This window comes from Salvelinus namaycush, chromosome 32 (assembly GCF_016432855.1).
Source record: "Salvelinus namaycush isolate Seneca chromosome 32, SaNama_1.0, whole genome shotgun sequence".
Taxonomy (NCBI): Eukaryota; Metazoa; Chordata; class Actinopteri; order Salmoniformes; family Salmonidae; genus Salvelinus; species Salvelinus namaycush.
The window spans coordinates 14,026,651-14,052,941 of record NC_052338.1 but is presented as its reverse complement, the minus strand read 5'-3'; the positions used below and the strand labels follow the sequence as shown (position 1 = coordinate 14,052,941).

Here is a 26,291-nt window from a genome sequence, read left to right as displayed (position 1 = left end):
AGAGCTGCCCTGTGTCAGCACTACTCTGAAGATAATTGTGATTGTGGCCATTTTAAATATGGGTCAAGAGCCCCATTGTCACGATCGCGTTGTAAGCATACTCGGACCAAAGCGCAGCGTGATATGCGTTCCACATGTTTTTTGAGTGAAACGCACAAAAACAATAAAGAATGAACGAAACGTGACGAAAATGAAGTGCTCACAGGCAACTACACATAAACAAGATCCCACAAAACACAGTGGGGAAATGGCTGCCTAAATATGATCCCCAATCAGAGACAACGATAAACAGCTACCTCTGATTGGGAACCATACCAGGCCAACATAGAATTAAACAACCTAGATTACCCACCCTAGTCACACCCCGACCTAACCAAAATAGAGAATAAAAAGGCTCTCTATGGTCAGGGCGTGACAACCATAATTACACTGATATGTGCTCATCGTGTTTATGTCTCTCTCTTTACTTCCACAGAACAGAACTGAAGAAGTACGTGCCCTACTAATGAGGGCAGAGTATACCAAACATTAGGAACACCCCCCCCTTGCCCTCAGAACAGTCTCAATTCGTCAGGGCATGGACTCTACAAGGTGTCGAAAGCGTTCCACAGGGATGCTGGCCCATGTTGACTCCAATGCTTCCCACAGTTGTGTCAAATTGGCTGGATGTCCTTTGGGTGGTGGACCATTCTTGATACACACGGAAAACTGTTGAGCATTGCAGTTCTTGACCGGTGTGCCTGACACCTACTACCATACCCTGTTCAAAGGCACTTAAATATTTTGTCTTGCCCATTCACCCTCTGGATGGCACACATACACAATCCATGTCTCAAGGCTTCAAAATCCTTCTTTAACCTGTCTCCTCCCTTTCATCTACACTGATTGAAGTGGATTTAACAGGTGACATCAATAAGGGGTCATAGCTTTCGCCTGGATTCACCTGGTCAGTCTGTCATTGAAAGAGCAGGTGTTCATAATGTTTTGTCTACTTAGTAGTGATGGTTTCTCCAAACACAATATCTTGTGGACAGACTTCGTAAACGTCTGATGAAATTACACAAGATTTTAGTTCTGGGTTAACCGAGATTAGTCCAAACAGCAAGGGAGTGTGGTGGTTCAGTGAACAAAGCTGTTCTGCTGCTCATCCTTTCCCGTGACCTGCATACTGGCAGGTAGTCCCATTCTAAAGGTTTAAACCACCCTCCTCCTGTGTATCACTGATCCCTAATGGCTGGGAGCAGCCTAGTCTGCTTAATCAATACCTGATACTGAGAGCGGCATCACTATGAATCATTAGCTCAGAGCAAACAGAGCTGCATTTTTAACCTCAGTGGAAACACACTGGTTTAAATGGCACCCTATTCCCAATCATGCACTTCTTTTGTCCGGCCCTCTGGTAGTACACTGTATAGGGAATAGGGTGCCATTTGGGACTCACAGCAGACTCACAGGTCCTGCTTGTCAGAGTTCCAACAGTCTTCCTGTCTTCTATACTTTATATGTATGGGTTTCCCTTTTCATCCTCCTCCATCACTCTATCCTAAACCATCGACACAACCCGGAGAGTGTGTAAACATAATCATGGGTTTATAAACTCATTACTCACAACCCTGATGGAGTCAGTAGATTCTCCCTCAGAGGGGTTGGTTGTACAGGAGGACTGTAGACAGAGACAGTGGAATCAGTTGATGTTGGACATTCTGAACACGGTAATTCATCAACGTCACAAACTATAGCGGCCGTTTAATAGCACTGTAATGTAATTCACGTTTACTCATCTTAGACAGTGTAATCTAGTTGCTGCTGATTTGTTGCTTTCTCGTACAGTGTGGTAGGAAGAGGTAAACCTGTAATGTGCACTCAGAAAACCTCCTGAGGACATAAAAGCATTTAGAAGTGATTGACAATCAATCAATAGACTATAGCTCTTTTTAACACAACTTCCTCTCTTCCCACTTCATATAGTTCAAGGCTAATCTCATCCACCAGTCAGCTCTCTCTCAGCAATTCGAGCCAAGGTAAAAACCAAACAAACTTTTATTTTAGGGAACAATCTCTGGAACTTTCTTACTCTTTCTTTCTCTATCACCATGAAGTTAAAGAGACATTTTAATGTCTGAGGGACATTATGAGAGAAGGAATGGAGATGAATGACCTTTAGCCTAGACAACAGGAGTCATTTGCTCCAGATCTTTTCTAAATACATATTATCTCTTGCTGGAGACTTCTGAGGGGTGTTTTCTTTGGGATGAGACTTTGAGATGTCCCTCACAATGTAGAAAATCCAATGAACTTTTTCCACAACAAATTATTACACTGGGGCTCACATCCTCAGGTGAAGCTGAATCACATCATAACCTGAGGCATCCTTCACTCACAAAGGCTTTTGTGTCATTGATATGGCATAGCGATGACAGCTAGTTGGCACTTTTAATCATGACTGAATGGTAGGACAGACTCCTCCTCTAGAGATGAGGGTCTAGGTGAGGGTCTAGGACCTGTCACCTGCTGACTGGTGACTTTACAGTGAATGGTACCAATGCTCAGGCTCTCATAGTTAGACCTCATCATAACTATGGTCCAGAGTTTTACCTGGGTCACCTGGTTAGGAAAAACTCCTGGCCCCAACTCTCTTTTGCTATATTTGTATTTACCGTAATATTACTTGAGAGGCGAACTCAATCCAGTCACCAACTGACTGTGGCAATTGTTCATTCCAGTCAGTGGTGTGCTGGTGAATAACAGTATCAATGTAAACATTAGAATTGTAGTGGGCCTAATGTAATCTGTTACATCTGTTACTAGGCTGTTCATCTATAGAGGTCCTTCCATCAGACCCTCATTAGTGATGTTATCATTACCACGTTTGCTTTGTTTCTTCATTCAAACACATGAAGCAATTACAGCCTTGTGACGCAGATGGGTCCTATAGTATTGATATATGTTGTGACAGACACTAGCACTGAAATGAACAGACAAATGATGCATTGCTGTGCCTGGCTGCTACCTGCTTTATAAATGAGACACCTATCATCACACCAGTCAATCAAGAAGGACCAACTGCCTAGTCTTCCTTTACGTCCCCTCATCTTTCACTTTCCATACATTGTATGCACAATCACTCTGAAATCATTTCTTTCATAGGCCTACACCACAGCCTATGGTAGGCCCTACACCATCATAGGAAAACGAGAGGAGGCTATAACCATGTAATAATGCAGTAGCGTCATTGTAGTAGTCCTAGCTGTGTTTATCCCGTCGATCTTTTATAACACAAAGAAAATTCCAAACTCAAATTATGTGTAACCTATGTTTTATTTATGCGCATACATTCATTTGTGCGCATTTAAACATGTGTATGCCTCGTGATTTTTTTCTTCTTCTGCAATCACAGTGTGAGCTACTTGAAATGGCTGTTGGAAGCAGGATTAAATTCGAGGAAGAAGCAGAGCATGGCACAACCCGCACAGCGCGATTTTGCGCGTGAGCGGAGTAGTCTCTGTCGGCATCCTAGACAGTCAGAGCAGAGCCCTCAAATTGGAGTTCTCACAGAGCCGCAACACCCAGTCATTCACGCTGGGCTCTTCTCAAATCCGCGGTGTCTTTTCCAACTGTTCTCTCGTGAGTCTATTTTGTTGAATTTGGACGGATTCCTTTGCAATTATTGCAGTTCATTCGACTTAAAACAATCAAAGTAGTTTTCAGTATTTTGATTCTCCCCTTGATCTTGCTAATGCGGGTGCGCAGCAAGTTTACCGAACCTTCAAACTTGCTCCATATGATTCGGAAGTAAAGCACGTGACGTTACCTGGGATTGAGTGCACCTGGTATAAAGTCAATTACCATGTTAGGATAATTTATACGGAGGACGGAGTCGATTGGAGCATGTATTTCATGTTGACCAATATGCGCTTTCATAACTGATATCGAAATGTGGGGAAGTTCTCTGCCGATGGACACAAGCCGAACACAGCGGGTAGGTGTGGTAATAATGAATGGTATTTCAATGTTTGTACAGAGACTTTGAAAAATATTTATTCAGCATTTATTACATAGTAGCCATAACATTTTTCTAAATGTTGGAGTGCGCGGCGCACTTAGGTTAGACGGCTATTGTCACAAATGAGTCTATGCTCTAATGTCCATCCATATAAACTGGCTAGGCGAATGTTAATTCACGATGTATGCTGTGTGGAAGAAATTGTGATGCATTTGAAACCTTCCCTTACTATGAACTACTTGTCCAACGGTGTCTCTCTCATATCCTAAAGCACTGTAGGCTATGGCAGCTGGTTCTTTTTTGCAAGATGTGCAAAATCTGACAGAGCCAGGTTTAAAGTTGTCTCCTAGATAAGATTAATCTATAGGTGATTTATTTCAAATATAGGCTTTTGAACCTTTGAATATTGGATTTTTGGCCGTCTTGGCTCAGTGCAAGCGTTCTGATTGACAATAATCAATAATTGTATAACCCCAAAACAAATGGGGCTATACTTGTATTAAACAAAAGGTTTCTATTGTAGAATTCAGTAGACTACCTTCTCAGCTAAGCTCTTTCTTGAACCTATCATGGACTGTGATTGAGTTCCATACAAGTCAATGGGTTATACACCCTTTTAAAACAGCTCCTACCCTCTCAAATGGCTCTCCTTTTACTGCCTGTATGGAATCTCTATATATAGGTCTATGCATTCCTCCCACATTTCATTCACTTGTTGATGTGTGGACTGGACTGGGGGTTGGTTAGGGTGGAGGTATAGGGATATGGACTGGGGGTTGGGGAGGTTGATGCTGCTACACATGACAGTATTCTCCCATTTCTCCTATATGTCCTGGAACCACACACAGACATGTAATATCTGAGGACATGCAGGGAGAAATAATTATCTTCGAGACAAATTCTAAAGGCGAGAGAAACATTATTGCCCTCAGGGGGGAAATGTGTCTTGGACATTGTAGCTGCACTATTTCCAAACTACATGAAGGACATGATACAGCCACTATAGACCACATACATTGCATAAATCATGTTCTAACAATAGAAAAGCAACCACTGCCTTGTGTGGTTGTGTAAAGATGCAAATGTATGGAAGAATAGAGAGTGTTATTGTGGATGGACTTCTCATACCGATGCCTGTACAGAAACAAGTGCTCTACTGTACATTTCAGTGGGCATCAAACAGCCTCTAAGTCTCTACCTTGAGGCTATTTATCTGATACTGTACCTTGCATTTTCTCTAAAGCCCTTTGCAAATTAACAAAGTACAGCACTTTTAATAAAAAAATGACCCAACCTTAGTAAGATTTCATGCCTTTCTGTTTGAATAGACCATCAAGCTCTTTTTACAGGAGCTGTTGTGTCTTCCTTATTGGGCATGAATCCCTCCCTAAATGGCTATTTTCTGTTACAATGTCCTATTTTGATGTTGTCATCCTCCTCTCCACCTTGAAAGTATATCTCCCATCTACGGCTGTAAGGATGAACTATCCTATGCTTTTTACATCCACGTTCTCCAGCTTCACATGCAGCTTGACGCATGGGATATCAGATTTGAGCCATCTAGTGGACCAATACTCGGAACAGTCCTGACCAACAGTCCTGATCCTTGCCAAGGTCCCGCGACTGTTGGTCAGGACTGTTGGTCAGGACTGTTGGTCAGGACTGTTGGTCAGGACTGTTCCGAGTATTGGTCCACTAGATGGCTCAAATCGGATACACGTCACATTTCAGAATACCTCTAGATTAGGGCTACCTTCATCTGCCTTTTTGTTGTTACTTTTCCCTGGTGTAGTTTATAATTGCTTTCATTAAAGGGCTGCATAAATAGGTCACAATTACCTAGCCGTTGAAAATAAGAATTTGTTCTTAACTGACATGCCTAGTTAAATAAAGTCCGGACGATTTTCATGAACCCATCTTTGGGCTTTCAGAATGTTTATGGTAATGAAATATGTATTTATGAAAGTGGTCAGTGAAGCAGGACTATGCTTCCATGTTTCAGTAGTTCAGTCAAACACACCAGCAGCAGCAAGAAGGGAAGAATCAATTCCACAATGTTACAACAGCCATGACTGAAAGGGCAGCGCAGCAGCCATGCTCTGTTCTCAGCAGATAAAAGTTCTCATTCAAATATGGATATTGTCTTCATCCCCAAACCATCCGAGCACTGTTAGACATTATCACAGATTAAACTGGAAGCCCACATCACTCTAGTATGGCAGGATATGTAGAGTAGACATAATGCTATGATACAATATCCTACTACAGAGACTACACAGGACCTTTTTTTTTTTTTTTAGAAGGATAGTGTAGTCCCTCCAGCGGTCACCACTGGTGAGCACTACTGGAGAGAGGCTACCTATAGTTTGAAGTCATATCTCTCAGCAGTCCTGTATGTAGGACCAAGCATTGTACTATCCTCTGTTTTCCAGCAAGACGGCACAAACGGATCTGGGACCAGGCTACTGTCTCAGCATTCATTATGTTGACAACTAGTCAAAGGCCCTATATGTATGATTACGTGGGCCATCATACAGATGTAGGATCTTAATTTGACCAGTATTGTCGTAGCAAAAATAATCCTGCAGCAACAGGATTTTAACGTTTAGTCCATAATGTTGTTTGATCAGTGGTTAGGCTGTTAGCTGGTCAAAAGTAGGCTACATGAAAAGTGCAATACTGTTAATATAATTGTGTGGGTTTTCAGTGAATTTATGTAAATCACAAAGCTCATCTGCATTTCCTGTGGAGCTGGAAAATTCTCAGCAATAAAAGTGATCAAATTTAAGATCCTACAGCTGTTAGTGATTGTAAATGATGGCACTGTATGGTGCCCTCTAGGTCTCCTGGGTGTTATGTCACCTCCTCTCAGGGGTGGTGTTCTGTGCGTTTATGGACCTGAGCCCCCAGAGACAGATGTCATGCTAACCAATGACATCTGATGTGTAGGATGTTTGCAGAAACAAAAATACATTGACACCTTTCTGTTTTGTCGATGACATTCAATTCAGCATTGAAAAAAGGTGTAAATGTGTGTTTGTTCCACTTGAGTGAGTCAGACCACAAGTCAGAGACCACTATTATGACACCAAATGTGCTTGATGGGTTGTTTTCTTCTAAAGGGAAATTTCCAAATTGTTCAACTTCATATTCATCTCCAGCATCACCCAAACATGAACATATGTGAAAATGGTGCATTTCTATGTTTTGTAGTAAAAAATATGAAGGTAAGCGTTTCCAAAGACATCAACCAATTAGTAGGCCATGCCTACTCACAATTGGTCAAAATCACACGATGCACACAGATTATGTCATTGGAAACACCAATCTTTTTTTAATAAAGTGTAGGTTTCATGATCTGAAATAAAAGATCCCAGAAATGTTTCATACGTGCAAAAAGCTTATTTCTCTCAAATGTTGTGCACAAATTTGTTTACATCCCTGTTAGTGAGCATTTCTCCTTTGTCAAGATAATCCATCCAGCTGACAGGTGTGGAATATCAAGAAGCTGATTAAACAGCATGATCATTACACAGGTGCACCTTGTGCTGGGGACAATAAAAGGCCACTCTAAAATGTGCAGTTTTGTCACACAACACAATGCCATAAGTGTCTCATGTTTTGAGGGAGCATGCAGTTGGCATGCTGACTGCAGGAATGTCCACCAGAGCTGTTGCCAGAGAATTTAATGTTCATTTCTCTACCATAAGCCACTTCAAACTTCGTTTTAGGGAATTTGGCAGTACATCCAACCACCCTCACAACTGCAGACCATGTGTAACCATGTCAGCCCAGGAACTCTACATCCGGCTTCTTCACCTGCGGGATCATCTGAGATCAGCCACCCGGACAGCTGATGTAACTGAAAAGTATTTCTGTCTGTAATAAAGCCTTTTTGTGGCAAAACTCATTCTGATTGGCTAGGCCTGGCTCTGCCCCTGCCCAGTCATGTGAAATACATAGATTAGGGCCTAATTTATTTATTTCAATTGACTGATTTCCTTATATGAACTGTAACTCAGTAAAATTGTTGAAATTGTTGCGTTTATATTTTTGTTAGGTATAGTAACTATCGGATTACATTTAGAAAGTAACCTACCCAACCCTGGACATACGCACCATAGGAAAAACACTCAATTATCTGCACTTGACCTTGGATCCATCCCTATTTTTGTGCCCCCTTTTGTACATTGTAAAATAAACCAAAGAGAATGCGGTAAATACATTAGAACACAAGGCTTCAGCAGAAGATGTGACATTTTTTCTGGAGTTTATTTTCCCCTTGGTTGTCACATCAGTATGAAAGGAGCATTACTGAGCCAATCGAGCCAGGCACTGGAGTGCACTGACACGTTTTACTGTGTTTAATCAGCAGGCGATGGATACTCCTGGCTCAACCTTGTTTTTTTTAGGTTTCCTAAATCTGCAGTTGTCTTTCATGCATACGAGTAACAGGTAGGTAAAATCATTGTCGTCTGTTTGAAGTCTCCTCCCTAGCTCGTTAGGCTGTCATCTCTGTCATTAGGCTAGCGTCTTTCAGCGCTCTACTTTAGTTGCAGTAGACCGGACTGAAATGTTTTCACCCATCTGCAGCAACATAATGTAAAACACATCACAATAAATCAATACCTCATCAAAGCACTCTGGTCTCTGGAGACTTTGGAGTGGACTTGTATTATTGGACACGAGAGATTAGGGTTTGATGAAGGACATATACATTCTATAATTTCTCGAAGATTTCGTCATGTTTTCCTCTTATCCACCAACAGCCACAGTGTCCTGTTTTTAATTTGACATTTTATTTAACTAGGCAAGTCAGTTAAGAACAAATTTTTATTTAAAATGACGGCCTACCCCAGCCAAACCCGGACGACGCTGGGCCGCCCTATGGGTCTCCCAATCACGGCCGGATGTGATGCATACTGACTTCGAACCAGGGACTGTAGTGACGTCTCTTGCACTAAGATGCAGTACATTAGACCACTGATCACTCTTGTGAATGACTTCTCTTAATTGAAACTGATACAAGTTTTAGAGTGTAATGCTGCATCATGAAGAGGAGTATTGTGGCTGATAGTAGTTCACTGTGATCTCATTTGGCTTGGTATGAATCATTTAACCGTCGCTACGCAGAGCTGCATTATGTCAGTTTTAAGACTGGAAGGTGCCCTTAGAAAGTGCCACATCTTAGGGGTTTGTTCCTTTGCTTGAAGCTGTGGTTATACTAACTTAAAAATATATATTGGAAGAAGAAGATTAAATCAAGATATTATTGCTGCAGAATTAATTGCCCTTTTTCTGTTGTTGTAACAAAGTCAATGGCCCATGAAAGATGAATCACAGGAAGTTTTACTCCGGTATAGCCAACCTGTTAGTTATTTTCTTTGTCGAAATTCCGTAGTTAATTGGTCTGTATTTATTGTAATTTAGTGAACCTTGATAAACAATACTTGAAAAAGAAGCACCTCATTTAGGGCCTCAGCGACATTAAATACCACAACAACTTAACCAATTCCTCTCTCTGCATCAGGGTTTCTGCTGATGTAAGACTTGTTGGGGTGTGATGAGAGAGAGGGAGCATGAAGAGTGATTTAGAAACTGCTTAACCTTGTTATTCTGACCAAATTTGTCCCAATAAACCTGTTGAGTTCGTCTAAAAAAAAACAGAACATTCTTTCCTCTGCTTTGTTTCCACAGAGACCAGCCCTGCTCCTGGATGGGTGAGGTCCCTGCCAACCCAGTCGGCCAGTGAAACATCCCCCCCCCACCCCTCTCTTCCCAACCAGGGTCCCCCAGAGGAGCAGCAGGGATGTACCAGGAGGTGGCCTTCCTAGCGGGCAGCACGGAAAAAGAGTTTACGCCCTTCCACTTCCCCCTGGAGAACCAGCAGGAGGTGGTCACTAAGAAGGGTGTGTTCTTTAAACGGCAGCGACTGCTGCGGAGGCCCAATGAGGCGCAGGAGGAGAACGACCAGTCAGCCGTCATCAATGTAGGCGGGATCAGGTACCGTATCCACAGAATCAGGAGTTGGCGTGTTCAACTCAATAATCAATGCGATGCAGTGCCTTAGACCGCTGCGCTACTCAGGAGGCCTCTGGTGCAAGGTTTAAAAGGCATATAAACCGAGGACAGAAACATATGTTTTCCTCTCCCATCAGGTACCGTATCCCCTGGTCCGTTCTGGAGGAGTTCCCTCTGACGCGGCTGGGCCGGCTGAGGAGCTGCAGCTCATTGGACGAGATCATGAAGGTGTGTGACGACTACGACGACGGGCGCCAGGAGTTCTTCTTTGACCGCAGCCCATCTGCGTTCCGCACCATTGTGACGTTCCTGGCGGCAGGGCGGCTCCGACTGCTGAGGGAGATGTGTGCCCTGTCCTTCCAGGAGGAGCTTGTCTACTGGGGCCTGGAGGACACCAGGCTGGAGTGGTGCTGCCTCAGGAAGCTACGCATCAGACAGGAGGAGCTCAAGGAGCAGCTGAGGATGGAGGAGGAGGAAGCAGAGCTCACCACCACCCTGACCCCCCAGAGCTGTGAGGATGGGCTTGTGCACTCCGGGGCGGGGGGGGAGGAGGAGGAGAGCCGCATGGCGGGGTGTATGCGCAGGCTTCACGACATGGTGGAGAACCCTCAATCTGGACTTCCTGGGAAGATCTTTGCCTTTCTGTCGGTGGTGTTTGTGGCCATCACCGCGGTAACACTCTGCATCAGTACCATGCCTGACTTCAGGGAGGAGGAGGAGAGGGTGAGTTCACTTCCTGTTTATTCTCTGCTCACAGGCTTTTACTTCCGGGTCACACTCAGTTGGGTTATATATTGGGCCAGGGGTTTGACCTGACCGAGTTACAGACCTGGAAAAACTCTGGGTACATCCATATCTGCATTCTGCTGTTAGTCGGATGATGTTTGAGGGACAACCTCCGCATAGTGAGTCTTCCCTCTGATAGTAACTCATCATCACAGAGGTAGTGTGATGGCTCAGGGATGTTGTCAGGGACGACCGCTACAACTTCAATTACATGAATACCAGATTATTCCCTTTGCCAGGTCACTGCTGCTGCACTCTGGTCTTGCTCTTATGGTCTTAGTAATTAACATGGTCTTAGTAATTAACATTGCCTTCAGAAAGTATTCATACCCCTTGACTTATTCCACATTTTGTTGTTACAGCCTGAATTCAAAATGGATGAAATATAGATGGGGGTTTTTCTCACCCATATACACACAATACCCCATAATGACAAAGTGAAAACATATTTTTAGAACATTTATCAAATGCATTGAAAATGAAATACAGAAATCTCATTTACATAAGTATTCATACCCTTGAGTCAATAGATGTTAGAATCACCTTTGGCAGCGATTACAGCTGTGGGGAAAGGAGTTTGGGCAGGGTGGCTCGTTCTCTGTGGAGATGAATCTTTGATGGAGGAGAGGTTGAGATGGCTGAAGCAGAAGTGTTGTTTGAAGCTGAAAGTGAGTCAAGCACAGTAGGTGAAAAAGATGAGTAGATAACAATGAAGCCCAAGAATTGAACAAAAAGGGCAAAAAATTGTTGTTGAAAATGAGTCGTTCCTTGTTGAAATGCGTTTTTTGGACAAGGATAAGCCCACGAAGCTCATCACTAAGCTAAGGACCCTGGGACTTAACACCTCCCTCTGCAACTGGATCCTGGACTTCCTGACGGGCCAACCCCCAGGTGGTACGGGTAGGCAACAACAAATCTGCCACGCTGATCCTCAACACGGGGGCCCCTCAGGGGTGCGTGCTTAGTCCACTTCTGTACTCCCTGTTCACCCACGACTGCGTGGACAAGCATGACTCCAACACCATCATTAAGTTTGCTGATGACACAACGGTGGTAGGCCTGATCACCGACAACGATGAGACAGCCTATAGAGAAGAGGTCAGAGACCTGGCAGTGACCTTGTTCCCTCAACGTGAACAAGACAAAGGAGATGATCGTGGACTACAGGAAAAGGAGGGCCGAACATGCCCCCATTTACATTGATTTACATTACTTGCCCTTTGTGCTGTTGTCTGTGCCCAATAATGTTTGTACCATGTATTGTGCTGCTACCATGTTGTGTTTCTACCATGTTGTTGTTGTGTTGCTACCATGCTGTGTTGTCATGTGTTGCTGTCATGCTATGTTGTCTTGGGTCTCTTATGTAGTGTTGTGGTGTCTCGTCGTGATGTGTGTTTTTGTCCTATATTTTAAAAATGTTTAAACCCAGCCCCCGTCCCCGCAGGAGGCCTTTTGGTAGGCCTTTTGGTTATTATTTATAAGAATTTGTTCTTAACTGACTTGCCTAGTTAAATAAAAATATACTCAAAGTTCTACAGCTGCACCATCGAGAGCATCCTGACCGGTTGCATCACCGCCTGGTATGGCAACTGCTCAGCATCGGACCGTAAGGCGGTACAGAGGGTAGTGCGTACGGCCCAGTACATCACTGGGGCCAAGCTTCCTGCCATCCAGGACCTATATACTAGGTGGTGTCAGAGGAAGGCCCCAAAAAATGTCAAAGACTCCAGTCACCCAAGTCATAGACTGTTCTCTCTGCTACCACACGGCAAGCGGTACAGGAGCGCCAAGTCTAGGTCCAAGAGGCTTCTAAACAGCTTCTACCCCCAAGCCATGAGACTGCTGAACAATAAATCAAATGGCCACCCAGACTATTTACATTGACACCCCCCCCTTTGTTTTTACACTGTTGCTACTCACTGTTTATCATCTATGCATAGTCACTTTACCCCTACCCTACATGTACAAATGACCTTGACTAACCTGTACCCCCGCACATTGACTTGGTACCAGTACCCCCTGTATATAATGTAGCCTTCTTCTTCTTATTATTATTATTTTTTAGTGTTACTTATTTTCAAAGTTATGTTTTCCTTTAGTTTTTAGTAAATATTTTCTTAACCAACAATGCAGTTAAGAAAATTTAGGTAAGGGTTGTATACGCGCATGTGACAAATAACATTTGATTTGAGAAACCCTATTGAAGTCATGAGGATGGTGAAGAAGGTGCTGGATTTCTTTTCAGGAGTGGCTTCGGGACAAGTCTCTGAATGTCCTTGAGTGGCCCAGCCAGAACCCGGACTTGAACCCAATCGAACATCTGTGGAGAGACCTGAAAATATCTGTGCAGCGACACTCCCCATCCAACCTGACAGAGCTTGAAACTCCGCAAATACAGGTGTGCCAAGCTTGTAGCGTCATACCCAAGAAGACTCGAGGCTGTAATTGCTGCCAAAGGTTGCTTCAACAAAGTACTGAGTAAAGGGTCTGAATACTTATGTAAATGTGATATTTCCATTTATTTTGGAATTTTTTAATACGTTGTCATCAAGGCAAAGGGTGGTTACTTTGAATAATCTCAAATATAAAATATATTTTGATTTGTTGAACACTTTTTTTGGTTACTACATGATTCCATATGTGTTATTTCATAATTTTGATGTCTTCACTATTATTCTGCAATGTGTATATCTATCTTCTTTTTTTTAACCTTAAATTATTTAATTTGGGGATCTTTATTGTCCACCTGCACAGTAGATGGCAGAATCACATAATTATTGCAAATAGGTGCCATTCTTTGTGAGGGATTGGAAAACCTGGTCTTTGTGGTTCTGTTTGAAATTCACTGATAATTGTATGTGTCATTAAAAATCATGTTAAACATTATTATTGCAATTCCGTGCAATTTGTGTCCTGTTAAGCACATTTTTACTCCTGAACTTATAGGTTTTCCATAACAAAGGGGTTGAATACTTATTGACTCGAGACATTTCAGCCTATAATTTTTAATTAACTTGTAAAATTGTCTAAAAACATAATTCCACTTTGAAATTATGGGGTATTATGTGTAGGCCAGTGACGAGAGGCCAAGGGGTGTGAATACTTTCTGAAGGCACATTGAGCCAGAGATTGTCCTCTTGGGGGTCGCATAGGGGTTAGAAATTGGCCATTGGCCACTTAATGCTATTGCATCAGTTACACTGGAGGCCTGAGAGTTAAGTAACTGCAGTATATGAAGTAATTATATCATAATCTTTTCTGTGATTTTCAGAACTAGTAGTTGTGCCTCTGAGACCTCAGGGTTTCTGCTGGAGTGTCTTTGTGGTGGAATAAACAGACAACCTCCTGAATGACATCAAAAAAGCTTTAAAATGATTAAAGAGAACCTCTGCAGGCTTCTCCCACTATCAAAGAGACCTCCACGTCGGGGTGAAAGAACGATGGAGTGAGGGGGTGAGGGGACTGAGGAAGTGCTGTATCTTCAAAGGGGAAATCAATCGGAGTACAAGGAGGGTTAGCGAGCTACTGTAACTATGAGGGTTATCGCACTACAGTAGCTACCAGGAGGGTTAGAGAGCTAACTACAAGGAGGGTTAGCTAGTTACAGTAGCTACAAAGAGGGATTGCAAGCTACAGTAGCTACAAGGAGGATTAGTGAGCTAGCAACATAGAGGGTTAGCTAGTTACAGTAGCTACAAGGAGGGTTACCCTTACAAAACAAATTGCAGTCAGAGTGCAGTATAACTGCAGTATGCTGCAATCACTGCAGTTTCAAAAATGCTATCTTTTTTTGTAAGGGTAACACGCTACAGTAGCTACAAGGATGGTTAGAGAGCTAACTACGAGGAGGGTTAGAGAGCTAACTACGAGGATGGTTAGAGAGCTAACTACAAGGATGGTTAGCTAGTTCAAATCCAATTTTATCCGATGTCATTGCGGGTGTAGCAAAATACTTCTAGCAGACATTGCAGTAATATCTAATAAGTAATATCAAACAAATTACACAACATATACCCAATACGCACAAATCTAAGTAGGAATGAATTAAGACTATATACATGTATGGACGAGCGATGTCAGAGCGGAACGGACTAAGATACACTATATACATATGAGATGAGTAATGCAAGATGAATGAAACAAAAATAGAACTGTTTGGCCATAATGACCATCGTTAGGTTTGGAGGAAAAAGGGGGAGGCTTGCAAGCCGAAGAACACCATCCCAACCGTGAAGCACGGGGTGGGAGCATCATGTTGTGGGAGTGCTTTGCTGCAGGAGGGACTGGTGCACTTCACAAAATAGATGGCAACATGAGGAAGGAGAATTATGTGGATATATTGAAGCAACATCTCAAGACATCAATCAGGAAGTTAAAGCTTGGTTGCAAATGGGTCTTCCAAATGGACAATGACCCCAAGCATACTTCCAAAGTTGTGGCAAAATGGCTTAAGGACAACAAAGTCAAGGTATTGGAGTGGCCATCACAAAGCCCTGACCTCAATCGTATAGAAAATGTGTGGGCAGAACTGAAAAAGTGTGTGCGGCAAGGAGGCCTACAAACCTGACTCAGTTACACCAGCTCTGTCAGGAGGAATGTGCAGAAATTCACCCAACTTATTGTGGGAAGCTTGTGGAAGGCTACCCGAAACGTTTATCCCAAGTTAAAAAATGTAAAGGAAATACTACCAAATACTAATTGAGTATGTAAACTTCTGACCCACTGGGAATGTGATGAAAGAAATAAAAGCTGAAATAAATCATTCTCTCTACTATTATTCTGACATTTCACATTCTTAAAATAAAGTGGTGATCCTAACTGACCTAACACAGGGAATTGTTACGAGGATTAAATGTCAGGAGTTGTGAAACATTTAAACTCAGTTTATTTGGCTAAGGTGTATGTAAACTTCTGACTTCAACTGTACATTTGTAGTCTTACACTAAGAACTGGCATCCTCAACCATGTTAAATGTTAAATTCTGTTCAGGAATTTAGCTTGTTCCTCCGTCCAGAGGACAGGCTTGTCTCACCTGCTCAGAGATGTTCTGACAACCCTTGCTTCCTGTCTCCAGTTAGGCTCTAACTTTTACATCCCTTTGCCTGTGTGCAGGTGTGGATCCATTAAAACAGAAACAATGTTGTGGTTTGTGTAAAAGCGTCAGAGGACAAATCCAAGGTGATAATGGTGATTTTAAAGCACTTAGCTTGTCTGTTCTAATATAGCTCTGAGAGTGATTCGGGGCCACATAACAGCCTCATGCACACACACACACGCGCACGCGCACACACACACACACACACACACACACACACACACACACACACACACACACACACACAGACACACACACACACACACACACACACACACACACACACACACACACAGACACAGAGTTTTATGGGTCTGCTTATGTCTCTATCTGGATGAATAGAGGATTAAAAACTGTGTGTGTCCTCTATGTAATGTGTCCTCAGAGTTATTTCCTCAGAGTAGTAGAATTGGGATGTCAATTTCATCAATGTCAACGTCTGTAGAAATGTAGGACTTGTTTTATCCTTTTTCATCTCTCTGATAAATAACTGGGGAGATCTCTAGCTGATTTAATGGAGAGCTGAGCTTTCAGGTTACCATCTTTACAGGTGAAAGAGAACAAGGGGAAATTACTTTAAATCTTTAAATGGTTCTGCCTTGAATTGTTGCTTTTCTGTTCGTAAATGGAATACTAATAACTCATATTCTTTACTCTGAATCCTCCTCAAGAGACTTTGGGATACTTTAGTTTTGAATTATTAAAATTCTTGCTTGTTCCCTCACTCAGCTACTCTGTCTCCTCTCTTGCATACAGTGCCGTGAAGAAAAATTATTTGCAGATTTTTCAAGCATGAACTGCTCGTTTCAAGTCCTTCTACATTTCAATTGGGATTAGGTCTGGACTTTGACTAGGCCATTCCAAAACTTCAAATGTATTGCTTTTTAGCCATTTTCATGTAAACTTGATTGTATGTTTTGGATCATTGTCTTGCTGCATGATCCAGCTGCACTTCAGCTTCAGCTCAGACAGATGGCCTGACATTCTCCTGTAGAATTCTCTGATGCAGAGCAGAATGCATGGTTCCTTCTATTAACGCAAGTCGTCCAGGTCCTGAGGCAGCAAAACATCCCCAAACCATCACACTACCACAACCATGCTTAACCGTTCGTATAAGGTTCATACTATGGAATGCAGTGTTTGGTTTTCGCCAGGCATAATGGGACTCATGTCATCCAAAAAGTTATACTTTTGACTTATCTGTCCATGGAACATTCTTCCAAGAGTCTTGATTATTATCCAGGTGCTTTTTGGCAAACTTGAGTCAACTTTTTGGACGAGATGGGTCCCATTTATGTCTGGTGAAAACCAAACACTGCAGTGAGATGGCTACTATCTCTCTCTGCTCTAATCATACACCAGGATCCTGAGGCCATCTAGCCTCAAGCAATTTCTCTCACACACGCACACAGTGTCAGCCAACAGTCTACATATACTACCAGGTGTGTCAGCCCACAGTACATATGCTACCAGGTGTGTCAGCCCACAGTACAAATACTACCAGGTGTGTCAGCCAACAGTACAAATACTACCAGGTGTGTCAGCCAACAGTCTACATATACTACCAGGTGTGTCAGCCAACAGTCTACATATACTACCAGGTGTGTCAGCCCACAGTACATATGCTACCAGGTGTGTCAGCCCACAGTACAAATACTACCAGGTGTGTCAGCCAACAGTCTACATATACTACCAGGTGTGTCAGCCAACAGTCTACATATACTACCAGGTGTGTCAGCCCACAGTACAAATGCTACCAGGTGTGTCAGCCAACAGTCTACATATACTACCAGGTGTGTCAGCCAACAGTCTACATATACTACCAGGTGTGTCAGCCAACAGTCTACATATACTACCAGGTGTGTCAGCCAACAGTCTACATATACTACCAGGTGTGTCAGCCAACAGTCTACATATACTACCAGGTGTGTCAGCCCACAGTACAAATGCTACCAGGTGTGTCAGCCAACAGTCTACATATACTACCAGGTGTGTCAGCCAACAGTCTACATATACTACCAGGTGTGTCAGCCAACAGTCTACATATACTACCAGGTGTGTCAGCCAACAGTCTACATATACTACCAGGTGTGTCAGCCAACAGTCTACATATACTACCAGGTTTATCTTCTCTGCTATTTAAATCTAAAATCAGTATTAACATACAGTGCCATCAGAAAGTATTCATACCCCTTGACTTATTCCACATTTTGTTGTTACAGCCTGAATTCAAAATTGATTAAATACATTTTCTTTCTCACCCATCTATACACAATACCCCATAATGACAAAGTGAAAACATGTTTCTTTTTTTTTGTGCAAATGTATTGAAAATTAAATACCGACATATTTAAATTAAATATTCACACCCCCGAGCCAATACTTTGTAGAAACCCTTTTGGCAGCAATTGCAGCTATGAGTCTTTCTTGGTAAGTCTCTAAGAGTTTTCCACACCTGGATTGTGCAACATTTGCCCATTTTATTCTTTAAAAAATTCTTCAAACTCTGTCCAATTGGTTGTTGATCGTTGCTAGACAACCATTTTCAGGTCTTGCCATAGATTTTCAAGTAGATTTAAGTCAAAACTGTAACTCTGCCAACATTCACTGTCATCTTGGTAAGCAACTCCAGTGTAGATTTGGCCTTGTGTTTTAGGTTATTGTCTTGCTGAAAGGTGAATTCATCTCCCAGTGTCTGGTGGAGAGCAGACTGAACCAGGTTTTCCTCTAAGATTTTGTCTGTGCTGAGCTCCATTCACTTTCTTTGTTATTCTAAAAAACTCCCCAGTCTTTAACGATTTACAAGCATAACCATAACATGATGCCATCACCACTATGCTTGAAAATATGGATAGTGGTGCTCAGTGATGTGTTGTGTTGTATTTGCCCCAAACATAACACTTTGTATTCAGAACAAAAAGTTATTGGCTTTGCCATGTTTTTTGCAGTATAACTTTAGTGCCTTTTTGCAAACAGGATGCATGTTTTGGAATAGTTTTATTCTATTCAGGTCTCCTTCTATTCACTCTGTCATTTAGGTTAGTATTGTGGATTAACTACAATGTTGTTGATCCATCCTCAGTTTTCCACAGCCATTAAACTATGTAACTGTTTTAAAGTCACCGTTGGCCTCGTGGTGAAATCCCTGAGATGTTTCCTTCCTCTCAGGCAACTGAGTTAGGAAGGATGTCTGTATCTTTGTAGTGACTGGGTGTATTGTCACACCATCCAAATATTTTTTTTGTTTGTTTACCTTATCAATAGGTGCCCTTCTTTGTGAGGCATTGCAAAACCTCCCTGGTCTTTGTGGTTGAGTCATTATTTACCTTACAGATAATTGTATGTGTGGGGTACAGAGACAACGTAGTCATTCAAAAATCATGTTAAACCCTATTATTGCACACAGAGTGAGTCCATGCAAGTTATGTGACTTGTTAAGCACATTTTTAATCGTGAAGTTAATTATGCTTGCTATAACACATGAGTTGAATACTTACTGACTCAAGACATTTCAGCTTTTCATTTATTAATTTGTAGGCCAGTGACAAAATATACATTTAATCCATTTTAAATTCAGGCTATAACACAACAAAATGTGGGAAAGTCTCGGGATGTGAATACTTTCTGAAGGCACTGTATACGACTAGGTGTGTCAGCCCACAGTCTACATGTACTACCAAGTGTCAGCCTATAGTCTGAAATTGAGCGAACAGTGTTAACATTTTTTCAATAAGGGAAATGACAGAGCGATTTCCACTAGATACCACTGCCACATTCAGAACAGCTTTCCCATTTTGAAATGTCAACATATTTTATACACGGTTTCTCTGTTGCACTTGTGTCTTTAAAACAACATCAGATCTTCAATATTATATCCAGTATCAGAAAAAATAACAATAGGCTGGGCAGCACCACCTACTGGAGAATTGATCTATCTACATCTACCTTTTGTCTCCCATCCAGGCTTTTAACCAAGCCCAGCCCTGCTTAGATATGATTTTGTCACTGACTGTGCTATCATGAGAATAATTAATGAGATCCCCACTTAAAACTAAATAGATTCACTGTTGCTATCAAAGTCATTCCAAAGGGTAGGTTTAACACAGCAAATGAAATGTAACCATACTTAATACATCATTATCATCAATTATACTAGTTATAGCATTTGCAAAGTCATCAACAGCTATTGTTTCAATTTAACCCAGAGTTCAACTAAAAATAGACAATACTTAGGCCTAGGGCTTCAAGCTGGTTGATTTCAAAGGGTTATGATATTTAGTAATATTGAATTGTTTGGTTGTCAACGCAATCAAATATCAACATTTTGAAGGAGTTTGTCTACAAATGAATAATTGATATGTTGGATTCACATCTACATCTTAACCAAAAATAGTTCAAGAATAGGACTAATAGTTCAAGAATAGGACTAATAGTTCTAGAATAGGACTAAATCAAATTAAACATTATTTAAAGTGTATTTAAAGTTTGGTTTGATTTAGCCCTATTTTTTAACTTAGATTTTTTGTTTAAATGGAGACGTCAATCACTTTTGAAATACAATAAATATCCTATTAACTTGTCGTCAAGTTAACAAAATATTTGTTGGATTCATGTCTGCAACTCAACCAAAAATAAAAGTTAAAGAATGGGATTAAGCCAGTGGTACAGATGGAACTATCCAAGTAGTAGATACATTTCCTTTTAAATGTTGATATTTACATTGTCAACCAAACACACTTCAATATTACTTTTATAACACAGTAAATAGCCTAAAGGTAAAGTCAACTTACATACGAATGTAACATTCAACCTTAAAATGAGTAATGCATCCATGACCACATTGAGGTTACTGTAACTTTAAATTCCTTCTTATGTAATCCTATAAAGCGTGCATCTTCAAGATAGCATGCATAGGTCGTCTTAGGTCTGTGGAGATCTTCACAATTGCTTTTATAATCTGCGCAAATTCTCGAATGGCATTAATCACTTGCACCATATTCTTTTTAATGTAATCTCAAATGCAATCCAGGTCATTTGGTTCTGCTATTAAATGAAGCAAAGTGTTAACACATTCATCTGTTGTATAAATAAACAAAATATCTGACATTGCATTCCCATTTAAACTTTGCTGTGCTTTTAAATGGTTGAAAGCATAGTGATAACACATTGGAAATTCAACTAACTTTTAGCTGACTTTTTTGAGTGGGTGAATATAGGCTGTAGTCATTGATCGTCTCCACCAAATATTACCCAATTATCCATGTTGAAATGACGTGGTGTGCCCAGAGGGATTCCACTCAGTCTAACATTAAAACAAACAGGAAAAGGTTGAGCTGACTGGAAAAGATCAATTAACTGGAATTACATGTGACAAATAATTGACATTTTATCATCCTAGTTACAGTATATTAACACAAATTGTAAATATGTTTTACACGTGTGCACACACACACTTCCCACTGGGAAAAAACTGGTTGAATCAACATTGTTTCCACGTCATTTTAACAACAACAAAAAAATCAATGTGATGACATTGAATCAACGTGGAAAATTGATTGGATTTACAAAAGTCATCAACTCAAGGGAATTTCCTCTTTTTTTTCTTTTTTACCCAACTTTGAACCTAAATCCAATCACATGGTGGCATCCTTTGTTAACTTCATGTTGAATTCACGTTAGTTGATAACTCAACCAGACGTCTGTGCCAGTGGGTTTATTATTGTGCTCTGTGAATAACCAAGCATAGTGACGTGGTTGCATGTTGTCTGAATTAGTAAACATGGAAGAAAGGTTGTTTTCTGAAATGTTTATTTCTGTTCTGCCTTCTAAGCCTTTCAGATACACAGATTTGCTTTAATGAAATTATATTTCCTAGAATAATGTGAATCTAAATGGTCCCCCAGCTCTGTTCTTACTCTCCCTCCTCACTATGCCATGTTGTATGTTTCCAAGGATACACTGGATTGGCTTTTAACCACCTCTTGCATCTTATTCACAAGTGATGATTCTCTAACAGGTTAGAGCTCAACCGCTGCTCAAAGACACATGTTCCCTAATAACATTCAAGGAGTAATTTGGTAGAATATATAATGAAACGGAAGGAAACTAGAGGAAAGTCACAAAAAGTTGGCAAAAGTAATTAAGACATTATTTTATGCTCACTTGTTCTTAAACATGTTAATGAAGCGTAGCTAGGTTTCCCAGAGTGAGAGTGCAATGAAAGGAGGACCAACAGCTTGGGTTATTTCTTTTATAAAACATAAATAATTATAGATGGCTTTACGCATCCACCCCCTTCTCCCCCTTTCTCCCAGTTCTCCTTCTGGGCCTGTTTTCATAATCACATGTAATTACAGTTATATAATATTTATGGACCAATTTAGAGCAGACGGAAAATGTATTACGCTACAGGAAGTAAGGATATTTCAGCATGTCAGAAGTAAATGAAAGTATTTATAATATATTTATAATGTAGTCACAGTTGGCTTTAGCTTTGTCCCTGCTGATCCCAGGAAGGAAATCATTTTCACTTAATGGAGAGAGAGAGATTACTGGTGTGGATGGACACCAGTCATTTATATCTTGGGCACAAAGATTCTGTTATGTATGACCAGATATTGCTACCAGGGTGGTTTGTCTAAAAGAGTTGTACATTGTACTGTATAGCCCAACTGTCTTGTCAATTAAAGGAAGGAAATAGTGTTTCCTCAGTCAGTGTTCAACCTCAATGAATCATCAAAGCCTCTCCTCTTACCTTTATAAATCATGTAAAGTACTGCCGACAGACTGCCTGTGTATTTTATAATACAAAGGAAGACAAATTGACATCTCCCTCTGGCTGTTTGATCAAGAAACGGATCTCTTTTCCTGTTGATCCCAATCAACTAACAGGGACATTCAGATTTTTTTGTGTGCTGCTCCATCAGAGTACAAAACCCTCTCCAGCTCTCCCTCAATCACTGCTCTGGCACCCTCCCTCTCCTCTTCTCCCCAGCCCCCCCACGCTGGTGTAGAGGAGTTTGGCACCACTGGTGGCTCTTGAACTGGTCCTTCGAGCCAGATAGGAACAACTGACTTGTGTGATTTAGGAGACAGTTGTCCATAGTGTTTTATAATAGTGAATGTATTGTCCTTTCCTAACAATATCTTGCATTATAATTGTTGCTCACCTTAACACTTTTACCCCTTAACTTTTTCAACAACACTTTTTAAACCCTTAACACTGTTCTCTCTCCTCCACTGTGTTTTTCTTAACACGGTTTCCTCTGTCTTCCAGGGTGAGTGTTCTCAGAGGTGCTACAATATCTTTGTCCTGGAGACGGTGTGTGTGGCCTGGTTCTCTCTGGAGTTCCTGCTGCGCTTCATCCAGACGCCGAGTAAGTGTGTGTTCCTGAAGACGCCTCTCAACATCATCGACGTGGTGGCCATCCTGCCCTACTACATCACCCTGATCGTAGACTCTCTGTCTGAGGGAGGGGAGAAGCCCAGCGGCGGGAACAACTACCTGGAGAAGGTGGGCCTGGTGCTGCGGGTACTCCGGGCCCTGAGGATCTTCTACGTGATGCGTCTGGCGCGCCACTCCCTGGGGCTGCAGACCTTAGGCCTGACGGTCCGACGCTGCACCCGTGAGTTCGGCCTGCTCCTCCTCTTCCTGTGTGTTGCCATGGCACTTTTCTCCCCTCTGGTGTTCCTGGCGGAGAGCGAGATGGGCGCCAAGTATGACTTCACCAGCATCCCTGGCACCTACTGGTGGGCGGTGATCTCCATGACAACGGTGGGGTACGGGGATATGGTGCCGCGGAGCATCCCGGGTCAGGTGGTGGCGCTCAGTAGCATCCTCAGTGGGATCCTCCTGATGGCGTTCCCCGTCACCTCCATCTTCCACACATTCTCTCGGTCCTACCTGGAGCTGAAGGAGGAGCAGAACAGAACGCTGAGACAGAAACCAGACTTCCAGGACTCCACCAAGTCTCAGAACAGCGAGGACTCGGCCGAGACCGACAGTTATCATGGCATCACTGAGGCCGCCGCCTCCGCATTACGCAAGAAGTCCATCGCCATTGCGTCACAGAGGAGGGCCATGCAGACTCAAGACTGAGTGTGTGTGTGCAATGTGAGAGCCTGAGGTTGTGCAGTGCTCTACTAAAGCTAGAGGACTACTAAAGCTAGAGGACTCTAAACAGGGATTGGATGTTTTTCTCGAGCTTAAGAAGAAAAGGAGCTCCGACGTTTGTGATCCTCATAGCTCTGTCCATCAGACGTCAATAGAGTTTCTAAGATTTTATAAGACAGCTGCAAAAGTATTTTTGCTGACATTATTGGTGAAGAGCTGACCAGAAGATAAAAAGACAAGTTCTCTGTGGTCAAAGGACATTTCACCCAGGAGAAGAGCCCTACAACACAACATGGGGAGAAAGCTTCTCTCTCACAAATATTCAGTATGGTAAAGATATTATTTTAGAGGAAAAACACCTTTCATTCAAATATTATAATGTTGGTATATATTTAGGATAAGAAAGATTGCAATAAGAAAGATTGACTATAAACACATTTTACAGATTTCTGAATGCTTAGTTTGCTTCTATCTAGACTCAGGATCTGCATATTTTAATAAATGTAAGGAAACTATGACCTCGGCTGATGTAATGTATGTTTCTACACAACTTTATAGAATGAATTTCAGCCCATGATTCTGTTACGTTTCCCTCCAGTTTCACATCTCCTCTGACTAATAAATGGTTCTGCTTTCAGGCATGTTTACATTACACGCAAGAGTCATTGGATGGATAGGGCAGTTTTGCATAGGGCAGTTTTGTTAGCTATCTAGCATGCACCAAACACCGGTGTGTGTAAGCGTAACTTGGGAAGTGTAGCGGAAGTGGTTTCATTGGATGGAGGCACCCATAGCTGTATGGATCTGTGCAAAACTGCTACAGTAAATGTATATTTTTGCTCGCTGGTGAAAGATAACGGCCATATGTTTTGAAAGCTGTATCGCAAGCGATGATTATTGACGTTTCTAAACGTTAAAACATCGCGTCGGAATTGTAGTTCACATGAGCCAGTCGTGGGCGAAGCTAATGGCTGGAAACTGTAGGGAGAAGGCAGAATGCCTTCTAGAGTTTAAGAGCTAGGCGTTACCATCCTGTGTTGGTGGGCAAATGTGAAATCTAAACCCAACGCTCAAATAGCCAATGGATCTAGGGATGTAACCGCTTCCCTATGTCTCTCAAATCTCAGTTTTGGAAGATACTGACTTTATGAAAAATTATGCTATTTACACTTTATAAACTCAGCAAAAAAAGAAACGTCCCTTTTTCAGGACCCTGTCTTTCAAAGATAATTAGTAAAAATCCAAATAACTTCACAGATCTTCATTGTAAACTGTTTCCTGTTTCCACAAACTGTTTTCAATGAACCATAAACAATTAATGAACATGCACCTGTGGAACGGTCGTTAAGACACTAACAGCTTACAAACGGTAGGCAATTAAGGTCACAGTTATGAAAACTTAGCACACTAAAGAGGCCTTTCTACTGACTCTGAAAAACACCAAAAGAAAGATGCCCAGGGTCCCTGCTCATCTGCGTGAACGTGCCTTAGGCATGCTGCAAGGAGGCATGAGGACTGCAGATGTGGCCAGGGCAATAAATTGCAATGTCCGTACTCTGAGATAGCGCTACAGGGAGACAGGACGGACAGCTGATTGTCCTCGCAGTGTCAGACCACTTGTAACAACACCTGCACAGGATCGGTACATCTGAACATCACACCTGCGGGACAGGTACAGGATAGCAACAACAACTGCCCGAGTTACACCAGGAACGCACAATCCCTCCATCAGTGCTCAGACTGTACGCAATAGGCTGAGAGAGGCTGGACTGAGGGCTTGTAGGCCTGTTGTAAGGCAGGTCCCCACCAGACATCACCGGCAACAGTGTCACCTATGGGCACAAACCCACCGTCGCTGGACCAGACAGGACTGGCAAAAAGTGCTCTTCACTGACAAGTCCCGGTTTTGTCTCACCAGGGGTGATTGTCGGATTCGCGTTTATCATCGAAGGAATGAGTGTTACACCGAGGCCTGTACTCTGGAGCGGGATCGATTTGGAGGTGGAGGGTCCGTCATGGTCTGGGGCGGTGTGTCACACCATCATCGGACTGAGCGTGTTGTCATTGCAGGCAATCTCAACGCTGTGCGTTACAGGGAAGACATCCTCCTCCCTCATGTGGTACCCTTCCTGCAGGCTCATCCTGACATGACCCTCCAGCATGACAATGCCACCAGCCATACTGCCTGTTCTGTGCTTGATTTCCTGCAAGACAGGAATGTCAGTGTTCTGCCATGGCCAGCGAAGAGCCCGGATCTCAATCACATTGAGCAC

General features: G+C 42.2%; 1 protein-coding gene across 1 annotated transcript; it reads left to right on the top strand.

The window, feature by feature from the left end:
* Positions 1-3,556: 3,556 nt before the first annotated feature.
* On the top strand, positions 3,557-24,516 carry LOC120027348 (potassium voltage-gated channel subfamily G member 2-like). Its single transcript, XM_038972264.1, has 4 exons — positions 3,557-3,979; positions 9,701-10,006; positions 10,162-10,747; positions 23,182-24,516. Exons 2-4 carry the CDS (start codon positions 9,813-9,815, stop codon positions 24,001-24,003), a joined length of 1,602 nt encoding a protein of 533 aa, XP_038828192.1. The 5' UTR covers positions 3,557-3,979; positions 9,701-9,812; the 3' UTR covers positions 24,004-24,516.
* The last annotated feature ends 1,775 nt before the right edge of the window (positions 24,517-26,291 follow it).

What these genes read in the sequence shown, in the direction of transcription:
- LOC120027348 (XM_038972264.1), top strand. Translation starts at nt 9,813, where the DNA reads ATGTACCAGGAGGTGGCCTTCCTAGCGGGCAGCACGGAAAAAGAGTTT. An exon ending in ATCAATGTAGGCGGGATCAG is followed by an intron (nt 10,007 to 10,161) that starts GTACCGTATCCA and finishes CTCTCCCATCAG; the next exon opens with GTACCGTATCCCCTGGTCCG. An exon ending in TCAGGGAGGAGGAGGAGAGG is followed by an intron (nt 10,748 to 23,181) that starts GTGAGTTCACTT and finishes TCTGTCTTCCAG; the next exon opens with GGTGAGTGTTCTCAGAGGTG.